Below are 18,248 nucleotides of genomic sequence, written 5' to 3'. Positions count from 1 at the left end.
ATATATATATATATATATATATATATATATATATATCCCAATTCGAGACTGTTTGCATTTACCATTATCAGAAATTTAAAAATTAAATTCAATGCATGCGGAAAAGATTGCACTTACCAATATTGGAGATTAAATTCGAGGTGTGAATTTAAATTTTAAAGGTTAAGATGACTAAATTAGGAAAATATTTGAGGATTTATGAGGGCAAATCACCTATTATTGCCCCAAATACCACTTTTATTGATGAAAAATCTAGCCTAAAAATTTATAATAATATAGAGAAAAATAGTCTAACTTATCCTAGCAATTCTTTTTCATTTATTAACAAGTTAAAGATTTAGAAAAAAAAAATATGGTGTTTAAGTCATAACTAATAATATTATTTCAATAAAAAAAATAGAGTGAGAAAATTATATTAGTCGCACAAAAAATATAATAATATTTTCATCTAATTAAGCATTCATAATTATAAATAATTACAGCTTTAACATTATAAAATAAAAATAAAGACACGCATGATGTTTAAATGAATGAGAGATTTTCCCATACATTTAAAAATGTACAAAACTAAAAATATAGTTTATAAACTTTGAATATCATGAGAAATCGCTATATTGTCTTTATCCATATAGATGAAACCAATCTGCACCAATTAATTAGATAATTTTAATTCACACAAACCAATTTGTATGATAATTTAAAAAATAAATCTCACTTTTATTTGACTTTTAATCTTTTTAATATTAAGAAAAAAGCATAAAAGATTGTGTCCAGCTCATCTAATTTATATTGCATTTATAACATTTTTGTTTCAAATAATTGTAAGGGAAAAGAGGCAAGTAATATAATTTTTTATATATTTTTTTTAATATAAATTTTTAATATATTTTTTTTTAAAGTCACACATTTTAGAATATCCAAATAAGAAAAAAAATGACTATTTTTTTTATAGAGTTGGGAATTGTAAATTTTTAATTAAACTGCTTTCTAAAGCAACAAATCTTTAGTAGTACACAAGGTAATTAGGAGGTAAACCAAAAGGAAAAACCAGTTTTAATTACACAATTAAGAATGTAATCACACTTACAAGCCAAAGTCACTGGAAAAAACTGTACCACAACAACAACCACACATTTTACAGGTTCAGGAAGCAAAGTATAAAGATCACAGAGGCTATGCATTATACGCACGAATGGACTGCATAAAACCATCAATCCTTTTCCTTATCTCTTCTGGATTTGCACCCACTATCTTGTCAACTTGAGCACTATCCTTCATCAGCACAAATGTTGGCATGGCCTTCACCTCCATTTTGGTAGCTACCTCCTGACCACACCAACATAAAGAAAAATGCGGCGAAATCACATGATAATAACTTTAACAGAAAAATATCAAACATCTAGCCACGGGCCCTCTCTTTCTCAGAGAGATTATGACATTTCAAAAGAATGATATTAATCTAAAAATTTAAACAAATTTCTATGAATAATTACTTATCTTTTTAAGTAAAAGTTATTTAAAGTTGAAATTTTTTTAAGTTCATCACTACCTGTTTAATTTTATTAAAAAACAGGGCAGCGAGATTTGTGATTATTTGAATAACAAAACTATGATACCAAACCATCTTAATCAATAACCATAATTGTTAAATTGTAATTTTTTATAACAACAAGGCTATGAAAACATCTCTACCAGTTTGGTAGAAAAGTGTCAAAATAATGTCCAGATGCAGTAGAATTCTTGCCAGTTAAAACAACTTAGATTTAACAAATTATGTCCATTTGAGATTAATGGTGTTAATCTAACCAAAGCATTGCTGAAATCAATTTAAGTGCCTAAAAGTTGTGCAAGAAAAGCAATCAGTACTTGGAAACTAAAAGGTTCAAATCAACAAAGTAGAAACTTTAACACCCCGGGTTAGAGTCAAAATCGTAGTTATAAGACCAGACTTAACTTAGTGGATCAACCTAGTGAATCACCGACTCAAGCTAGGTCATTGAAAATACCATGTTTTTTTGAAACAATGTTGTTTTGAAAAACCCCGATTTGCTTAGCTACAAAAGAAAAAAACACCCAATCAACATCATGATCTTTAAAAAAAAATGATGATACAGTTGAAACTTGAAATGGTTCAGATCAGTTGAGGAGTTCACTTAAGGTTCTTGTGGCCACATGACAGTGGGAATTTGTAATCCTGTAAGAAGATATTGTTAAAATACTCAAATTAAGTTGGAGAATTAGCATATGTCCCCTAGAGATACTTTAGTGATGATACTTCCAATCAATCAAAATAAGAATAAAGTTGCTATGAAAAACAAATGATGCTCATACTCAACCTCATGTGAAGGAATCAAATCAGCAAATATATGAAGTCATATGTAAAGATATCACTGCCAAATATCTTATACATACATTTATTTATGTATGTATGCATGCAGAAAAGGTAAGCATGTACGCAGAGAAACATGTTAGTATCATTCTTGGTTCAAGCAATGAATTGATTACCTTAACCTCATCCACGTCAACAATGAGAAACAGGCCATCTGGATAAGCTGAGGCCAGTTCTTCAAAAACTGGGTTCATGGCCACTGATGGCATACACCATAAAGCTGTGAAGTGAACAACGATCTACACAACAACATGGCCTCAACATCATCAATAAGCAAAATATTCCAAACCAAAGAGACCCTTTTATGACAACTTCTTCCACTCATCACCGATGTTGTCAATCAGGGTCTATAAAAGGCGTATTTTTGTTCCTCGAACACAAAATCAGCTAGAAACAATTTAAAGACATGTCGCTTAGAAACTTTGCTGTAAACCTAAGATGGCAGTTGTGAAGCTTAAAAGATATAGAAAAAAACTTACAGGGCAGGCTTGATTGGTGGCTTGGGTGATATAGAAATCCCATGACTCCACTGACTCCACCTTTATAACTCTTGACTTAGGTTGCTGTTCTTGGCTCTCCATGTCTCCTACTTTCTATTTCTCCTTACTATTTCTCTTCTTTTAACTACCTGGCTTCTGCTTCTGCTTCTGCTTCTCAATCCTGTTTAAGAATCTAGACACAGCTAGTTCTGGCTTCCTTGTACAACTAGATTACAACAAAGGTAAAAGCCACACTTGGACCCACTTTATGATCTTTGTCAAATTTTGGATATTTTCTACTTTATCCATCCAGCCTTTTTTAAGGGAAAATGCCAAGTTCAAGCGGGTCCACGTTTTTGATGGCTGGGTCAAGGTCACAAGCCTAGTACACGAATTACAAGGCCTTAAACCTTAACAACAGATCTATATAGGACCCCAAACCACAAATACAAGGCCCCCAAACCCTTGAACTCTAGCAAAAATAAAACAGTGCTTGTGTGCCGTTGACCTTTGTACAATAAAACTGAAACTCCCCTCAGAATTTCAAACCAAAGTGAATCAAAACACTAACATTACAGTATCTTACAAAGATAGGCTGTGAAAGTGATATACATAACTCTGTAAAAATGAAAACTCATCTTTTAGAATCACTGGTTAGATTCTATAACCTCCTTTGTACCAGTGTTCTCCAATTGATGATTTCTGACATTCGACTTGTGAATTAGCCAACAATGACTCCTATAACAATGAGCTAATACAAAGATCCTAACCTCAACATGTAGTTCTAAGAGTACAAATAATTAGCATCTACAGGCGAATACCCAAACTCATTGCAAACACCCCAATGGCACATCAATGACCCTAAATAGAAGCTACTCTGTTACAAATCAAAGTGTGGCGATACACACAACAGAAGCAATTGAGCATTAGCCATAACTCAAGTGCAAATCTGCAGGTCAAGATGTCATTTGAGCAGTCATTTGGCGTCGAGGAATCCCAATTTCGCAAGCATTGACTCTGGCAGCAAACCGAAGGGAACAAAGGGACTCGCCAACTGAAGCAGGATCCGGGGAAATATTGACAAACATCAGGGTTTTGGAATCCCCTCCTAGACAAGGCTGTAAAAAATTTTTAGAAAAAATCTTAGATCCAATCATCTGAGACCAGAAGCAACATGTACACAATGATTCCCACTCATTGGAGTATGTATTTTCATTCAAGTAAAAGATGCAAAGAGATTGGAGGTCTCTTTAGAACTCGTGTTACCTGCAGAAGATAAGTCAATTTTGAGTTCCTAAAAGGAACATGGTCCTCTTTCTTTGCCAAAGCAAATATCACGTCACTCAAACTTGACAAGCTTCTATTAATGGCCTGATCATGTAGAACAAGTTAGCATAATAGCATCGAGATGAAACACAGGGTTTGCAATACTGGATTATTATGGAGCAAACCTGGGTTTCCTTTAACCTGTCTCCAGTAGCCCCACTCCTTGAGAGTCGCTCACTTCCAGCAAGATCTATGAGGTTTAGAACTCCTTGCACTTGTTGTTCAGTACCCTAGCAACATATGAAAAAAAAGTTGAACATTAATCAATTTAGATCAGAAAATTTAAGCACTTGCACGAAACATTGGACAGATAAGCACCTCATTTACTCCTGATATACGCAATGTGAACACAAAATGGCTTCTTGAAGACTGTTCATTCATTTGGGTCTTACCAACGGACCTAGAAAAACAAACAGGCAAGCAAAAACTTTTCAAACTAATATAATATTAACTACGATGCAACAAGCACTAATATTTCCTAACAAAATTTGTTAAGCCAAAAATGATGGGAAAATACAAATTTGCACGACAATACAAAATCATCTTTAAGTATCCAAAAAATTACTCTACCTGCTTTGTGCAGCTTGCCGAAGAAGAGAAGAAATCTCTTCTATTCTACAAACATCCACAATTGTAAGATCAGTGACATTGGTGTTTCCATTTGCATCGTGTTTGATGGTATACTGCTTTCCAGGAGCTCCATTTTCTGCACCACTCGATTTATTTGTTGACAACAAATCACGAATGGTTTCATTGTATATTTCCAGCATTGAAGCCTGCAAATTTAAATCACAAATTAAAAGACAGTTAGATTAGCAAGTCAATGTTAGACATTGAACAGCAGTTTTAGATGCATACCTGCATTTTGTACTTCCAACCCTGTGCTATAAGGGATTGACTTGTTTGAAATATTTGTTCTAAAGAGCGTGGTATCAGCCCCTTCTGCTCTGGAGCTTCTGGTCTACCCATCATAGTATAAGTTTTTCCTGAACCTGTTTGACCATAAGCAAAGATGCATACCTGCCAAATGTAGCCCATTGGCGCTGATTAGGGCCATGAGTAAAGCTAAAAGGATATATCAGACAAACAGAATTCAGCATAAAATGGTAGACTAATTTCAATTTAAAATTTCAGTTTCATGTATGTTTTTAAACATGTAAGCCAAGAAATCATTGGGAGAGCCAATTAAGATTAATATTTTGAAATGCATTTTTGTAATCAAAATAATAACCTAGAACTTCTTTTCCAAATACAATTGCATTCCTCTACAAGTTCTTTTAAGAATAATGACCTAGAGAACAATTCACTCTAGACGATTGCTACTGAATTCTTTTCAATTCACCAAGGCTAATTTTTTCAAATCTATTTTTATAGTATCCCAATGTTCAAGAGAAAGGGACAGCAGAATCATAGAACCACCTTATAGCCATCAAGGGCACTCTGCACAAGCTGTGATATTTCCACAAAAACTTCTTGCTGAGAAGCATCATGATTGAACACCTTGTCAAAGTTAAAAGGATATTTCTGTCCTGCTGAGAACAAAAGCCAGGATTTTTATAAAAAAAAAATGTCATAAAGAAAGCATGGATTTAACAGAATAAAAATATGTAATGTGCAGTTATGCTGGCAAACATGTCTATACCACTTTGTATTACATCGATGCCTCTGCCAAGAGCTTCTGTTGAGGTAGGATATGAAATGACAGGCTGCTCAGACCCAGCAACATCATCTGGCAACACAGGACGCACTCTGCAAAATACTCGAATATTCCCCTTTAGCTCCTGAGATACAAGGCTTGTTTTGTTAGTGCCATCATCCAAGGCTTCACAAATTAGCACAATAGAAGCACTTACCAAGATAGTGTTATGCAGTTTTTTCCTCAATTTCTCTCCTTCAACTAGTTGATATTCTGTCTCTGCTAGGCGCTCCTGTAAATCATGTACATTTCTCCTTTGCTCTTCAAATTCTGCCCTTGTTTGTATAGAAGATAAATCAGACATCTAAAACAAACAAACAAGGATATTATTAGATTTCCTTTAAAAAAATGGTTGATGCAGAAGGTAACCAACTTCCTATACCTTTAGCTTTTCATTTGTAGCAGTGAGCTGATGCTCCAACTGGCATATCTGCTCCCTCTGAGAAGAGCATGTCTCCTGCAACAAAACCTTAATCTCAGAGTTTTCAAAAAATGAATACTAGGCTTCTATAAGAAAGTGGCATTTACAACCTCTAAGGATTTTGTTTTTTCCATCAGATATTCTAGTTTTGCACAGGATTCACCGGTACTTTCTTTATACTTCACCACATCAGAAGTTAAAACCTGCACTTGAGCTACTTGGCGATCACGATCCTCTCTAACCTGCTGCAACTCTCCTCGGAGACATTTCACTTCATTTGCTAATGTGTCTTTCTGATTCAAAGCTTCATCTTGAGCAGTCTAGAAAAATACAAAGTGTCATAGCAATTTAAATAATAAGAACACTTGCAAGCTGTTAAATTGATGAAGTTGAAAGAAACATACCCTGGCTAAATTTAACTGATCCTGCAATGAACTATAGTGACCCCTTAATGTACTGTGGTTCTCCATTATAGTAGACTTCTCTTTTTCTACACGTTTTAGAGATTCACGAGCAACTTCAAGTTCAGAATGTAGCTTGCTATTGTACTGTTGTAAACTCAAGTTGTACTCTTGTAATCGCTTGTACATATCATCAACCGAGGCGGCCTGCAAAATTCACCAAAGATATCAATCATTAAGTTAAGCAATGTAAGGAATTAAGAAACATAGAGTGAAAACATGGTGAAGTAACATTAAGAAATAAAGATGCAAGAATTACCCTTTGATTGGCAACTAAAATATCTTGTTGGGCTTTCTCAAGATCTTTCGATAGAGAAGCCTGCAAAGCTTCTAATGCAATTCTTGCTTCATTTTCCTTTCTATGACAAGCAATTGCATCCTATTTGAAAAAAAGAAAATATCAAAATAAGAAAAAAAATCAGGACGAAGAAGAAGAAGAAACGGGAAGAAATTATCAAAGCAGAAAGTAACAAATTGAAAATTTACCAGTTTTTCGGATTCTTCTTTTACAAGTCTCTCTTGTACACAAGTATTATCTTGCCTCAGCTCACTAATAGTTGCACTAAATCTCTCCTCCTTGTTTTTCATCTCTGCCTCTGGAAGAACACGAATGAATCAACATTAAAAAACTTGTTTTGTCTACTTGAGTTAGTACACATTGGTCAAATAACAAACAAAATACGCAACCAAAGGGATACCATTTTACAGTACTCTGTGCATCAAAATGGTAGGCTGGTTTGAACGCATTCTATGACACAAATTACTGGCTAATCTTCGATACATAATCTAATTATCAGTAGAACCCATCTTATTTTACAAAAGAACATATGGAATCCCAATTCCCAGCAGACATTATGTGATCAGCCAAGAAATTTCAAATAAACAAAACCCCTAGAGTTAAATCAATAGTTCACTATACTTGGTATGGAATTCATGGAAACAAATGATGGATGCGGAGAACTACATTTGCAAGTTCTCAATTACCAATTTATCATAGAGAATGACACTGACCTATGAATCCTATATCAACTCAGTCAATGTATGTGGGTGTAAGCAATAGATTAGATTGTCAATCACTTGTCAACAAACATAAGATCATGTAGTCCTGGAATGAGACATTAAAGAACCAAAAGTACCAGTTTCAGCACACTTCTTCTCCAAAGCATCTAAAGCATTTTGAAGCTTTCCTTCCCCTTCAACATGGGCTTCATCCCTCTTCTGGAACCATTTGATACAAACCTTGAGCCTGGCATTAAGTTCACTCACTAGTTCCATGTTACCCTGCCAAAACAAAACGACAGTACCAAACTTTTCAAAAAACAAAACCAAACCAACAACCAGTCCCTTCACCAAACCAAATTCACCAGAAAACAAAAATAAACAAGTAAAACCTTGTGATCAAACTTCTTCATCTTCAATCTCTCATTCACCAGCGCATCAATTTCTTCTTTAGTAAACTCAACATTGCCACAATCCGAACCCTCAACACAGCTTCCCACATCACTGGTGGCAGCAACATCCAGCTTTTTGTTAACAGAACCAAATGGCTTGCGTTCTGCATTCATGGCTCCTCCTGTTCTTCCCATCCCAATCCTCCTCCGCTTATCTAATGGGATACTTTCCACCCCTTCCTTCTTCTACAAAACCCCAACAAAGCATCACATCAAAAGAAAATTCAACTAACTAAAGAAATGGGACCAAAAACACAGAGCAACGATTGTTCAATTAAACCTAAAGAACACAATTACATCCAATAAATGAACAATTAATCAACACAAAACAAACCACAAATCAGCAACAACCCAGTAAACAAACTTCGAATTATCCAATAACTTTCATAAATATTAACCTAACAGAACCCCAAATTTGAAAAACCAGAAGGGAAAATTATAGACTAAACTGAAATTCACTACCATTTAATTCAGATTAAACAGAAGTTAGACAGATTAATATAACAGAAGCCCAAATTTCAAAACCCAGAAGGGCAAATTTCAGGCTAAACTGGGATTTACTGCTAGTTAAATAAACTTAAAAAGAAATCAGATTAATTAATACAACAGAGACCCAAATTTTGAAATTCACGCAACAATTAATTAAAACTAATTAAGGGCAACACGATAAGATAAAATCAGTTCACACTATTAGAAAAGGCATTAAACACAAAAACCAGAAAACCCATTAGCATTTTAATTTGAAAACCCTAAAAACAACAAATTTTCTTTAAATTTTTCAAGATCCAAAGCTCCTTTTTATTTTCTCGGCAACCAAACAACCCCTTTAAAACAGACAAAAGGAAAAACAACAGCGATGATAAAAACAGCAACAGCAACAAGAACAAGAAAGAAACTAAAAAATTCTTACAGAAGAAGGACTTCGAGGAGGCCGATTCTGGTTCCTAGAAGTCATGAGAAGCTACTACCCTGAAAAACTTTTCTCGAGCCAAACGCAGAATCAATCGAATCCGTTGGTTTTCACTTATATTGTACTAGAAGGTGCCAAGATTGAATTCTGACCGTTGATTGTTCGATTAGCAAGAGAGAGAACGTTGAGATCTTTAGGTGTTTGAGAGAGAGGACGTTTGGGTTTTGGGCGGAGCGTGAAATTTGAATTGATTCTTTGATTTCAAAAGTGGAAGATGTAGCGTTTGCTATATATGTTTACTGATTTGCCCTTTGTTGGAGAAAAGTGTACGTTGCAACCTTTCGGACCAAAATTCAAATTTTCGACTCCTTAGTGCAGGCCTGGTTTAGAAATATTTACACCAGCCTTTTAATTTTTACATTTTAAAAGCATTTTAAAAAAATATTAAATTCTTTTATTTTTTTGTTTTAAATTAATTTTTATTTTTAGATTTTTTAATATGTTGGTGTGAAAATAATTTTTAAAAAATAAAAAAATATTACTTTAAAATATTTACAAATAAAAAATACTTTAAAAAATAATTTTTATCTTACTTTTAAATATTTTCTAATAATTAAAAAGAATAGAATAACTTGAAGAAATAGTTATCATATTCAAATACAACTGAGAGAGTGATATAAAATGGAGTCTATGTGAACTAATAAGTAGGTTAATTTGGATTAAATTTTTTTATTAAAATAATTTTTTAATTTTTTTGTGTTTATTCAATGAAATTTATGTAAATTACTAAAATACTGATTAGATTAATTAGATATCATTTTATCTTATTGAATTTAATTAAAAAAATAAAATTAGGTTTAGAATCAACAACACAACAACTATACTTGTATTGTGACTAATTGACTTATGATGACTTGCAAATTTAAAGTATGTTTATTTTTGTGGCTCTGTTTATTGTTTAAAGTGTTTTTAAAATTATTATATATATCAAAAATATTAAATTGATGTTTTTTTATGTGTTAATGTTAAATAAAAAATAAAATAAATATTATTCTAATATATTTTTATAAAAACACTTTTTACTGCATTATTAAACACACAATCAAAGAAGTAGAGTCTTGGACTAAGAGAAATGTGGTTTTTAGTTTAGCAATTTCTTGAAAAAAAAAAGGATAAATATAGTCATATAGTTTATTATAAAATTATTCTACCCCAAAGATACGTGAATTTAATATTGATAATCTTTGGGAATTGAGATATGATCTTATAATCAAAGAAACAATTTTTTAAAATAATATGAGATATGCTAGTCAAGTTACAAGTAGTTACCACGCTATGTGGTAAGAGAAATTAGCAGTGATCCTACATTAGCATGTCTTAATGTCTCCTGTTTACTATTTTTCTTATGATCAAAGAAGAAAGAACATGAATTTGTTGTTTCAGTTGGTTCGATGCATAAATTAAGGATTGGTTTTGAATTGATTATTGCATGAAATTATTTTACTACATCCCACTTAGAAAATCTTTTTTCCAGACAATTCTTGACAAAATCTTGGTGAAATCGAATTCAATTATTCTTGAAAGGAACTGATTGATTGAACAATTTTAACGTTAGAATTAAAATCTTTTTAGAATCTAGTTGGCATGATTCTACTAGTCCAAAGGAGAGACCAAACCAACGTGTCAAATTACAAGAAATCTAGTTACACATGTACAACAATGGTTGGTTAAGACTATATCCAGCTTATCCAAGTAGAAAATTTGGCAGATAAGGTATGCTAGCTCAAGAACCAATCTAAATCACAAATACCACACATAATTTAACTAGAAAATCCAATCCCACCCAAAAAAAATATATATTTAGTGAACCACTCACTTGAGCACACAGACTGTTAAAGGAAAATTCATACATGGCACAAGCAATGGCATCGATGGCTGGTCTACGTGGAACATCCCAGGCTGTCCTTGAAGGTAGCCTCCAGCTAAGTGGTTCAAACAGGTTGTTGAATGTGCCTAGCAACACCACTCGTGTGGCGGCGGCACGCCCTGGACTTGCTGTTAGAGCTCAGCAACAAGTGTCTGGTGAGCTTGAAACTAGCCGTAGGGCCATGTTGGGTCTTGTTGCTGCTGGTTTGGCTTCTGGTTCTTTTGTTCAAGTTGTTCTTGCTGATGCTCTTCCTATCAAACTTGGCCCTCCTCCCCCTCCTTCTGGTGGACTCCGTAAGTTCATGAATTAATCCTCCTAGGCTATTTTGATACTTGTGAACCAAATGTTTCAATCTTGAATTAGTAGTTGTCAATGGTCTTTAGTCTAGTGGTACTCTCTCCTGCTTCGGAGTAGGAATCGAGTTCGAATCCATGCTTAGCCCTAAGCTCATAACATTTTTGGTGAAAGAAAATTTAATCTTATGCTTCAAAAGATGGTGAAAATAAGATTAGATTATTCCAATGACAATTGGGCAGACATCCCACGCCGAAACATCGAGGGTGTCTGAACGTCTAACAAGTTAAACAGAAAGTTCAGATGTCTAACAAATGGTACATGACAACGTTTTTCAAGTATGATGATTTTGTGTATTGGCAGCTGGGACATTGAACTCTGATGAAGCAAGAGACTTTGATCTGCCACTGAAACAGAGGTTTTTCTTGCAACCACTCCCCCCATCTGAGGCGGCAGTAAGGGCTAAGGAGTCAGCTAAGGACATTCTTGGTGTGAAAACTTTGATAGACCAGAAGGCTTGGCCTTATGTCCAAAATGACCTTCGTCTTAAGGCAGGATATCTTCGTTTTGACCTCAACACTGTTATCTCTGCTAAGTCCAAGGACGAGAAGAAATCCCTCAAGGAACTCACTGGAAAGCTCTTTGATACCATCAGCAATGTAAGCAATGCACTATTTTGATTAAATTTGTTTTGATCATCAAACACTTTCAGTTGTTAATGGAATTGGTTTTTCTTTTTCCCTTTTCCCTTTTCAGCTGGACTATGCAGCAAAGATTAAGAGCACTCCTGAAGCTGAGAAGTACTATGCTCAGACTGTATCTAATGATGTTCTTGCTAAGCTTGGTTAAGAGAAACTCATGTAATTTGATCTAAGCTTTGTGAATTACTTTATGAGACACTTCATTTGGATGTTCTTTGAAGGGAATCTAGCTGTGAAAAAGAATAATCATTGCCTTACTATTCTGTTTATGAGGCAATCATAAGCATGCTAAACAGAGGAATTAATTTATTGAAGGCAAAGAAGGCTATTATTGTATAGCCTTCATAGCTAGTTAAAGCCAACCAGTAAGCAGTGTAACTAATGGAAGCATGAGAAGAGAACTCATATTAACTATATAGATCACTGGAAAAAAAAAAAAAAAAACAGCTATTTCTTTTGTCAGGCAGGAACATAATGTTCGGAGCACGAAAATCATGGAGCATGAAAGCAGAAACATCAATACCAGATCATAATAACTTCATCAAATTGCAAAGACATCTGGTTTCTTTACTAGAAGTGTTCATATAATTTCATAAACTATGCATCATGACATTGACGCGCCAGACAAGGAAGTTGTCAGCCAATGCAGGAAAGGAAAGTAGCTTTCAGCATGGCAATGCATCCAATCTCTACATAATCAACCAAAGGAAAGTAGCTGTCAGCATCCTAATACAAAGCAGAATCAAGAACTTGAATATTATTTCTCGACAGACCAGAAATTCTATGATGATTTTTTCTTCTTTCCCAATTTATCTAGAATTTCTATGTAGAACATCATCAAGTGAACTGCACAAACCAAACCTAACCTAATAATTCTGTGAGAAAATAGACTGAAGTAAGGATCAAGATAGTGTTGACAATCCATAGACCTGTGACAAAAGGATGGTGAATTTCAGCAATCCGGTTGCATTCCTTCCAAGAGTTACCAGGCTAGGGCCTGTCAGGATCATGAATACAAGATAAACGAGGTAGTTGGCTGAATTTGTCCTTAGATTTCAGGAACGACTCCAATATGTCCTTACAACTCTAATTGCTCTCAGACTATCCTAACTTCCTAAATTATCCTAACCATTCGCTGAATCCATTGCAAGCAGATAGACCTGCATCTCTCATGTTAATGATCAGCGAATGGCTTGTAATTCCCAAATGGCTTCTGACCCTAAATATATTGCAATTCACATAGCACCAGTTATGCAAAAGGCAAGAATTTCTCCTGCTATATCCCTTTTTTCTAAGTGAGATTTGCCAAAGATACATGTCGGGTACCACGTATATATAGTGGCTGAACAATTTACAAGCCCAAGAAGAATGCTTCTGCTAAGTTACAGTGATGTCCCATTCTACTGTAATTCTGTAAACAATGTTTTTTGCATCCATGTGTTTCCCTAGAGGATTACTTGATAAAAAGCAGAGGAAACCATAATGAACTAGTGAATTGGAGTTTGATTCAAGTGGTGGAGATGGGTTATTTTAGCAGGGTCAGGACTTGATCAATCTGCGACAACTGCGAGGAAGTACAATCTGATATGAGATTCCCATATCCTTGGTCTCTGTTATCCTTAGTATCAGATCCGTTCTTTTACCTTATCTCAGCATGGTTTTCACAGCTTTAAATGATTAAGAGCTTATTTGGAAATTTACTTATTTTTTAAATAGCTTTTCATGTTAAAATATATATTAATGATATTTTTTTATGTTTTATATTAACATATCAAAATAATTTAAAAACACTAAAATTATATTAATTTGAAATTAATAAAAAAATAAAAAATTTAAATTTTTTCAAAAACACTTTTAAAATATAAAAACAAACAATGCTTCTCAAATTCCAATTAGAATTTCCAACCAAAATTGATCGAATGGATTAATGTTGGTTAGAAAATAATTCCAACCAAATGAATTTAAATAATTAAGATTTTGTTTTGAGTCAAAGATTTGTACTCAATGTGTTAAAAGTGGATATTAACATAATCTCAATTTATTTTATAAAATAATCTGGATATTCATTAATATTTCACCCTGATGGTGTCTTCGCTATGCTATAAATCTGCATTACTTTTTGTAGAAAAATATTTAAGTATTACTAATGTGTTTTAAAAAACAAAAAAAAAATCTAGTAACTTAGGTTATAGTTCCGCCCAACTAAATAAGCTAACTTTATTTGAATTATATGGAAAAAAAAAGCAACAAATATATATATATATATATATATATATTTAAACTAATATATGACCAAAAAAATTGAACAGCTAGAATTTCTCAACTTATTATTTCACTTTAAAAAATCATAAATATAATTTGAAAAACTTATATATGTATTCAATTCAATAAATCATGAACTATTATGTAAATAAATAAATAAATAAACGGTAATTAATGATGAATAAAAACATAATTGAAAAAATAAAGGGACCATGTAAATCAACATATTTAATATTGCAATATTAATCATTTATCTGGTTGTGTTTAATGAATTTATTTATGGAAATCAATTTGTAACAAAGATTTACACACACATAAAATTCATTAAATAAAATAAAAGAAAAAAATATCATGCAAGGTTACACATATTAAAAATATTATAAAAATAAATATTTAATCTATATAAAATAAACAAAAAAATTACAAATGAATCATACTAACCTATGAAAAAATTAAACACACCTAATATAATTTTTTTTAAAAAATAATTGTTATTCAAAAAAGGCTAAAAAGCCAAAAAAAAATAATAGATAAGGGATATTAATTAAAAATAAATTTAGAAATTATTTGAAAAAAACACATATAAAAAAGCTATTAATATAAAAAATAAAAATTTTAAAAAATAAAAAGCAAAGAAATCAGGCATTGTTAAGCCTGGCATGCTAACCCAAATAAGAAAACATTCGCGCTAGCCTTTAATTTGTTTTTTATTTTAACGGGACGGACAACACGTCATATGAAAATCCTAAAATCCAACCACTAGTATAGCCATAAAAATAGGGTTCTTTTTTTACTTCAAAACTTATTTTCAATCTATATTTGACCTAAAACACTTAGAAAATATCATATAAACCATATTAAACCAATTCATGGCCTCATAAAACGCAAAACAAAAATGACTCAAAACTCAAAATTAACCTAAAATTAAAAAATATTCCTAAGCTTGAATTTTTTTTAGGTGTTTACATGGTTAAAAAAACACCAAATATTAATCACTTTCATCATATGAAACATTTTGACATAAAAATCGATCATTTTAGTGGGCGAAATCTTCCTAACAACAACTTTATTTCTCTAAGCTGAAACCTAGTGATCCTCTCTTTCCTCTCCACCCAAAAAAATACTAAAAAAGAGAGAAAATAAAGTTTGGTATAAAATATATTTTAAAAAAATTATAGAAATATGTTACCAGGTAGCTTAAAAATATGGGGGGCTAAAATTATTTTTTCAAACAAATTGCAAATATATTTTCCTCGTTTTTATCATTTCAATCATCTATATTTCAATTCAATTCTTAACCCCTAAAAAAATATGCAATTTGGCTCTAATTTAGGTTCAAAATGGTCAATTATGCAAAATAGAAGAAGTTTAAGAATCAAATTAAAAATTACATTAAAAATTCATTATTACAATCCATAATGAATTGTGAGATGATAAACAATAAAAATGGCTATAGTGGTTTACCCATAAGCTTTAGTTTTTGTTAATATTATTAAAAAGTATTATCACAATATCATGATTTTAATAAGCATTTAAAAAATTCTCTTTCAAATTCTAATTCATTAGAAATTGTAAATTAATAAAAGACAATAATATTAATCAGATTTTAAAAAAAAATATTATGATACCTTGGAAAAAAATTATGGGAGCACAAAGTTAAATAAAAAAAAGGTATCGGGTCAACAAATATGAAAGAACATAATGAGAGGAAAAAAACTAACCACTCAAGAAGATCTAAAATAAAAAAATAATAATTAAAATAATGAAGGTGAAAATAAAACATAAATGGGAAGGCAACTAAATTTTCTTGATTTGAGGGTTTAATTAAAAATAAAAATAACTCAAAAAAAAAGAATAAGAAAAAAATTAAAAAAATAGCATGTCGTAAACTTGAATTGAAAGATGAAATTAAAAACTAATAAAATTTTTATAAAAGGGGTTAAGAAAAAAATAAGAAATTTAAAGAATAAGGACCAAATAAAAAAAACATGAAAATTTGAAATTAGAGGGCAACTAAAAAATAAAAAATAATTAGAGGGAATAAATTTTCTTTATTGAAGGGTTTAGTTGAAAATAAAAATAACTCATGAAAAAAGAAAAAAAAATAAAAGAATGGGGAAAAATTGTAAAAATATAACATACCATAAATCTGGATTGAAGGGTGAGATTAAAAACCAATAAAACTTTTATAAAATGAGTTAAGGAAAAAAATAAAAAATCTAAAGAATAAGGACCAAATAAAAAAATACAAGAAAAATCAAAATTGAAGAACCAAATAAAAAAGGAATAACACTTATTCAAAAGAATAATGGAAGAAGAAAAAAGGACAAATTTTTTTATTGTAAGGGTTAAATTGAAGAAAAAAATAACTAATATACCAAAATAAATTACTCCAAGGTCATTTTCAATATTATCACTATCGTTATCATAATTATTATTACTATTATCATCATAATTATTGTTATGATTATCATTATTATTGTTATTATTACTATTACTTTTACTTTTACTATTATTATTATCACTAATACTATCACAATCATAACTAATATTAATATTATTACCACAATCATCACTTTCATCATCATTATTACTATTATAATAAGTTATTATTATTACCATAATTATTAATATTATTATCATTATAAATAATATTATTAGTATCATTATTATTATTACTACTTTTACTAATACTAATAACTAATATCATTATTCTTATTATTATCATTATTATTACTCCAACTGTTACTATAATTACTATTATTATTGTTGTTGTTATTGTTATTGTTGAAATAACAAAAATCATAAATTTATTTTGAATGATAAAATAATAATAATAAGAATTACTATAATTAACATCATTACAATAATAATAAATTATTATTATTGTCACTATTATTACCATTATTATCTCTATTAGTGGCATTATTACTATTACTATTAGTATCATTATTATTATTAATATGACTTTATCATTATTGTTGTTGTTGTTGTTTAAAAGCCATAAATTTAACTTGAAAGATAAAATTAAAAACTATAAAACTTTGATGAAAGATCCAAGAAAAAAACTAAAAAAATAAAAAAAGACCAAATTAAAATTTTTATTATTATTGAAAATTATCACAAAATTAACTTGAAGTATAAAATTGAAAGCATACAAAATTTAACAAAAGAAAATAAACAAAATCAAAAATCAAAAATAGAAAGATTGTACATAAAAAGCACATAATGAAATGACAAAAGATAATTTTCTACCACTAAAAGGTGCCTCATTCACTGTTCAAATTGTGTAGCGCTTTTCATATGCTAATAGTTTTTTGAATAAATAAATATTAATAAAATTTTAAATTATTTTATCATCCTTAACCAACCCTAGTAACCGAAAAAACCAAAAAACCTAGAGAAAAAGTCATCAACACCCCTATTTAAATGACCTATTTTTTTTACTTCAAGGACAATTGTGTAATTGCATTGTATAATGAAAAAGTAAAAATACTAAAACATCCTTGTCAGGCAATGTTAGTTTTTTTTATTTTTTTATTCTAGAAGTATATTGGTTATTTTATTATGTATTAAAAGATAAATGGAAGAAGACACCCCCAAACAAAACCAGTAATGACAAATAACCCGTGTAAAAAAACCAAATCACCCTAAATAAAAAACAATAAATTTTTCTTGTAAGCCATAGACGTCACTCCATTATTGTATTATTGTAGTGAATAATAAATTGTGTCAATGGCTACACAAATTTTCCCATGGCCTTGTTATTGTTCACGTATATATACTTATTATTGTTCACGTATATATACCGAAGGCAACTCATGGTACGTCTCTTATCAAAGCTGCATGACATGACTAAAAGATTGATGTCTTCTCCCAAGTGCAGGAGTGTCGAAGTAATAAATAACCCGGCAAGACCGGGGTCAAACCA

General features: G+C 31.2%; 3 protein-coding genes across 7 annotated transcripts; 1 reads left to right on the top strand and 2 right to left on the bottom strand.

Moving 5' to 3' along the window:
- Nucleotides 1-1,002: 1,002 nt before the first annotated feature.
- LOC105110157 (thioredoxin-like protein CXXS1) lies at nt 1,003-3,141 on the bottom strand. Its single transcript, XM_011005103.1, has 3 exons — nt 2,869-3,141; nt 2,506-2,628; nt 1,003-1,326 (listed from the first exon to the last, which is right to left on the bottom strand). The coding sequence occupies exons 1-3, from the start codon at nt 2,968-2,970 to the stop codon at nt 1,174-1,176; spliced, it is 378 nt and encodes a 125-aa protein (XP_011003405.1). The 5' UTR covers nt 2,971-3,141; the 3' UTR covers nt 1,003-1,173.
- A 268-nt stretch (nt 3,142-3,409) lies between these two features.
- LOC105110156 (kinesin-1-like) lies at nt 3,410-9,394 on the bottom strand. 5 transcript variants are annotated; one of them, XM_011005098.1, is made up of 18 exons: nt 9,286-9,377; nt 9,134-9,192; nt 8,164-8,409; nt 7,909-8,053; nt 7,259-7,368; nt 7,032-7,151; nt 6,716-6,919; nt 6,422-6,631; nt 6,273-6,347; nt 6,048-6,194; nt 5,837-5,975; nt 5,614-5,726; nt 5,053-5,214; nt 4,765-4,970; nt 4,513-4,594; nt 4,320-4,424; nt 4,135-4,239; nt 3,410-3,986 (listed from the first exon to the last, which is right to left on the bottom strand). In XM_011005098.1, the coding sequence occupies exons 2-18, from the start codon at nt 9,176-9,178 to the stop codon at nt 3,825-3,827; spliced, it is 2,376 nt and encodes a 791-aa protein (XP_011003400.1). In that variant the 5' UTR covers nt 9,179-9,192; nt 9,286-9,377; the 3' UTR covers nt 3,410-3,824. The 5 variants fall into 5 exon arrangements, with proteins under 5 accessions (XP_011003400.1, XP_011003403.1, XP_011003399.1 ...); XM_011005101.1 differs by having other exon boundaries at nt 9,137-9,192; XM_011005097.1 differs by having other exon boundaries at nt 9,134-9,394.
- Nucleotides 9,395-10,952: 1,558 nt separating this feature from the next.
- On the top strand, nt 10,953-12,322 carry LOC105110155 (oxygen-evolving enhancer protein 3-2, chloroplastic-like). Its single transcript, XM_011005096.1, has 3 exons — nt 10,953-11,353; nt 11,718-12,013; nt 12,111-12,322. The coding sequence occupies exons 1-3, from the start codon at nt 11,044-11,046 to the stop codon at nt 12,201-12,203; spliced, it is 699 nt and encodes a 232-aa protein (XP_011003398.1). The 5' UTR covers nt 10,953-11,043; the 3' UTR covers nt 12,204-12,322.
- The last annotated feature ends 5,926 nt before the right edge of the window (nt 12,323-18,248 follow it).

This window comes from Populus euphratica, unplaced genomic scaffold (assembly GCF_000495115.2).
Source record: "Populus euphratica unplaced genomic scaffold, PopEup_1.0 scaffold243.1, whole genome shotgun sequence".
NCBI lineage: Eukaryota > Viridiplantae > Streptophyta > Magnoliopsida > Malpighiales > Salicaceae > Populus > Populus euphratica.
The sequence above is the reverse complement of the archived record's forward strand: the minus strand, read 5'-3'. Positions and strand labels throughout refer to the sequence as shown.

What these genes read in the sequence shown, in the direction of transcription:
- LOC105110157 (XM_011005103.1), bottom strand. Translation starts at nt 2,970, where the DNA reads ATGGAGAGCCAAGAACAGCAACCTAAGTCAAGAGTTATAAAGGTGGAG. An exon ending in CCACCAATCAAGCCTGCCCT is followed by an intron (nt 2,629 to 2,868) that starts GTAAGTTTTTTT and finishes GTTGTTGTGTAG; the next exon opens with ATCGTTGTTCACTTCACAGC. An exon ending in TTGACGTGGATGAGGTTAAG is followed by an intron (nt 1,327 to 2,505) that starts GTAATCAATTCA and finishes TGGTGTGGTCAG; the next exon opens with GAGGTAGCTACCAAAATGGA.
- LOC105110156 (XM_011005097.1), bottom strand. Translation starts at nt 9,178, where the DNA reads ATGACTTCTAGGAACCAGAATCGGCCTCCTCGAAGTCCTTCTTCT. An exon ending in TTTTAGTTGCCAATCAAAGG is followed by an intron (nt 6,920 to 7,031) that starts GTAATTCTTGCA and finishes TGAATTTTGCAG; the next exon opens with GCCGCCTCGGTTGATGATAT. An exon ending in GTATATCAGGAGTAAATGAG is followed by an intron (nt 4,425 to 4,512) that starts GTGCTTATCTGT and finishes ATATGTTGCTAG; the next exon opens with GGTACTGAACAACAAGTGCA.
- LOC105110155 (XM_011005096.1), top strand. Translation starts at nt 11,044, where the DNA reads ATGGCACAAGCAATGGCATCGATGGCTGGTCTACGTGGAACATCCCAG. An exon ending in CCCTCCTTCTGGTGGACTCC is followed by an intron (nt 11,354 to 11,717) that starts GTAAGTTCATGA and finishes GTGTATTGGCAG; the next exon opens with CTGGGACATTGAACTCTGAT. An exon ending in TCTTTGATACCATCAGCAAT is followed by an intron (nt 12,014 to 12,110) that starts GTAAGCAATGCA and finishes TTCCCTTTTCAG; the next exon opens with CTGGACTATGCAGCAAAGAT.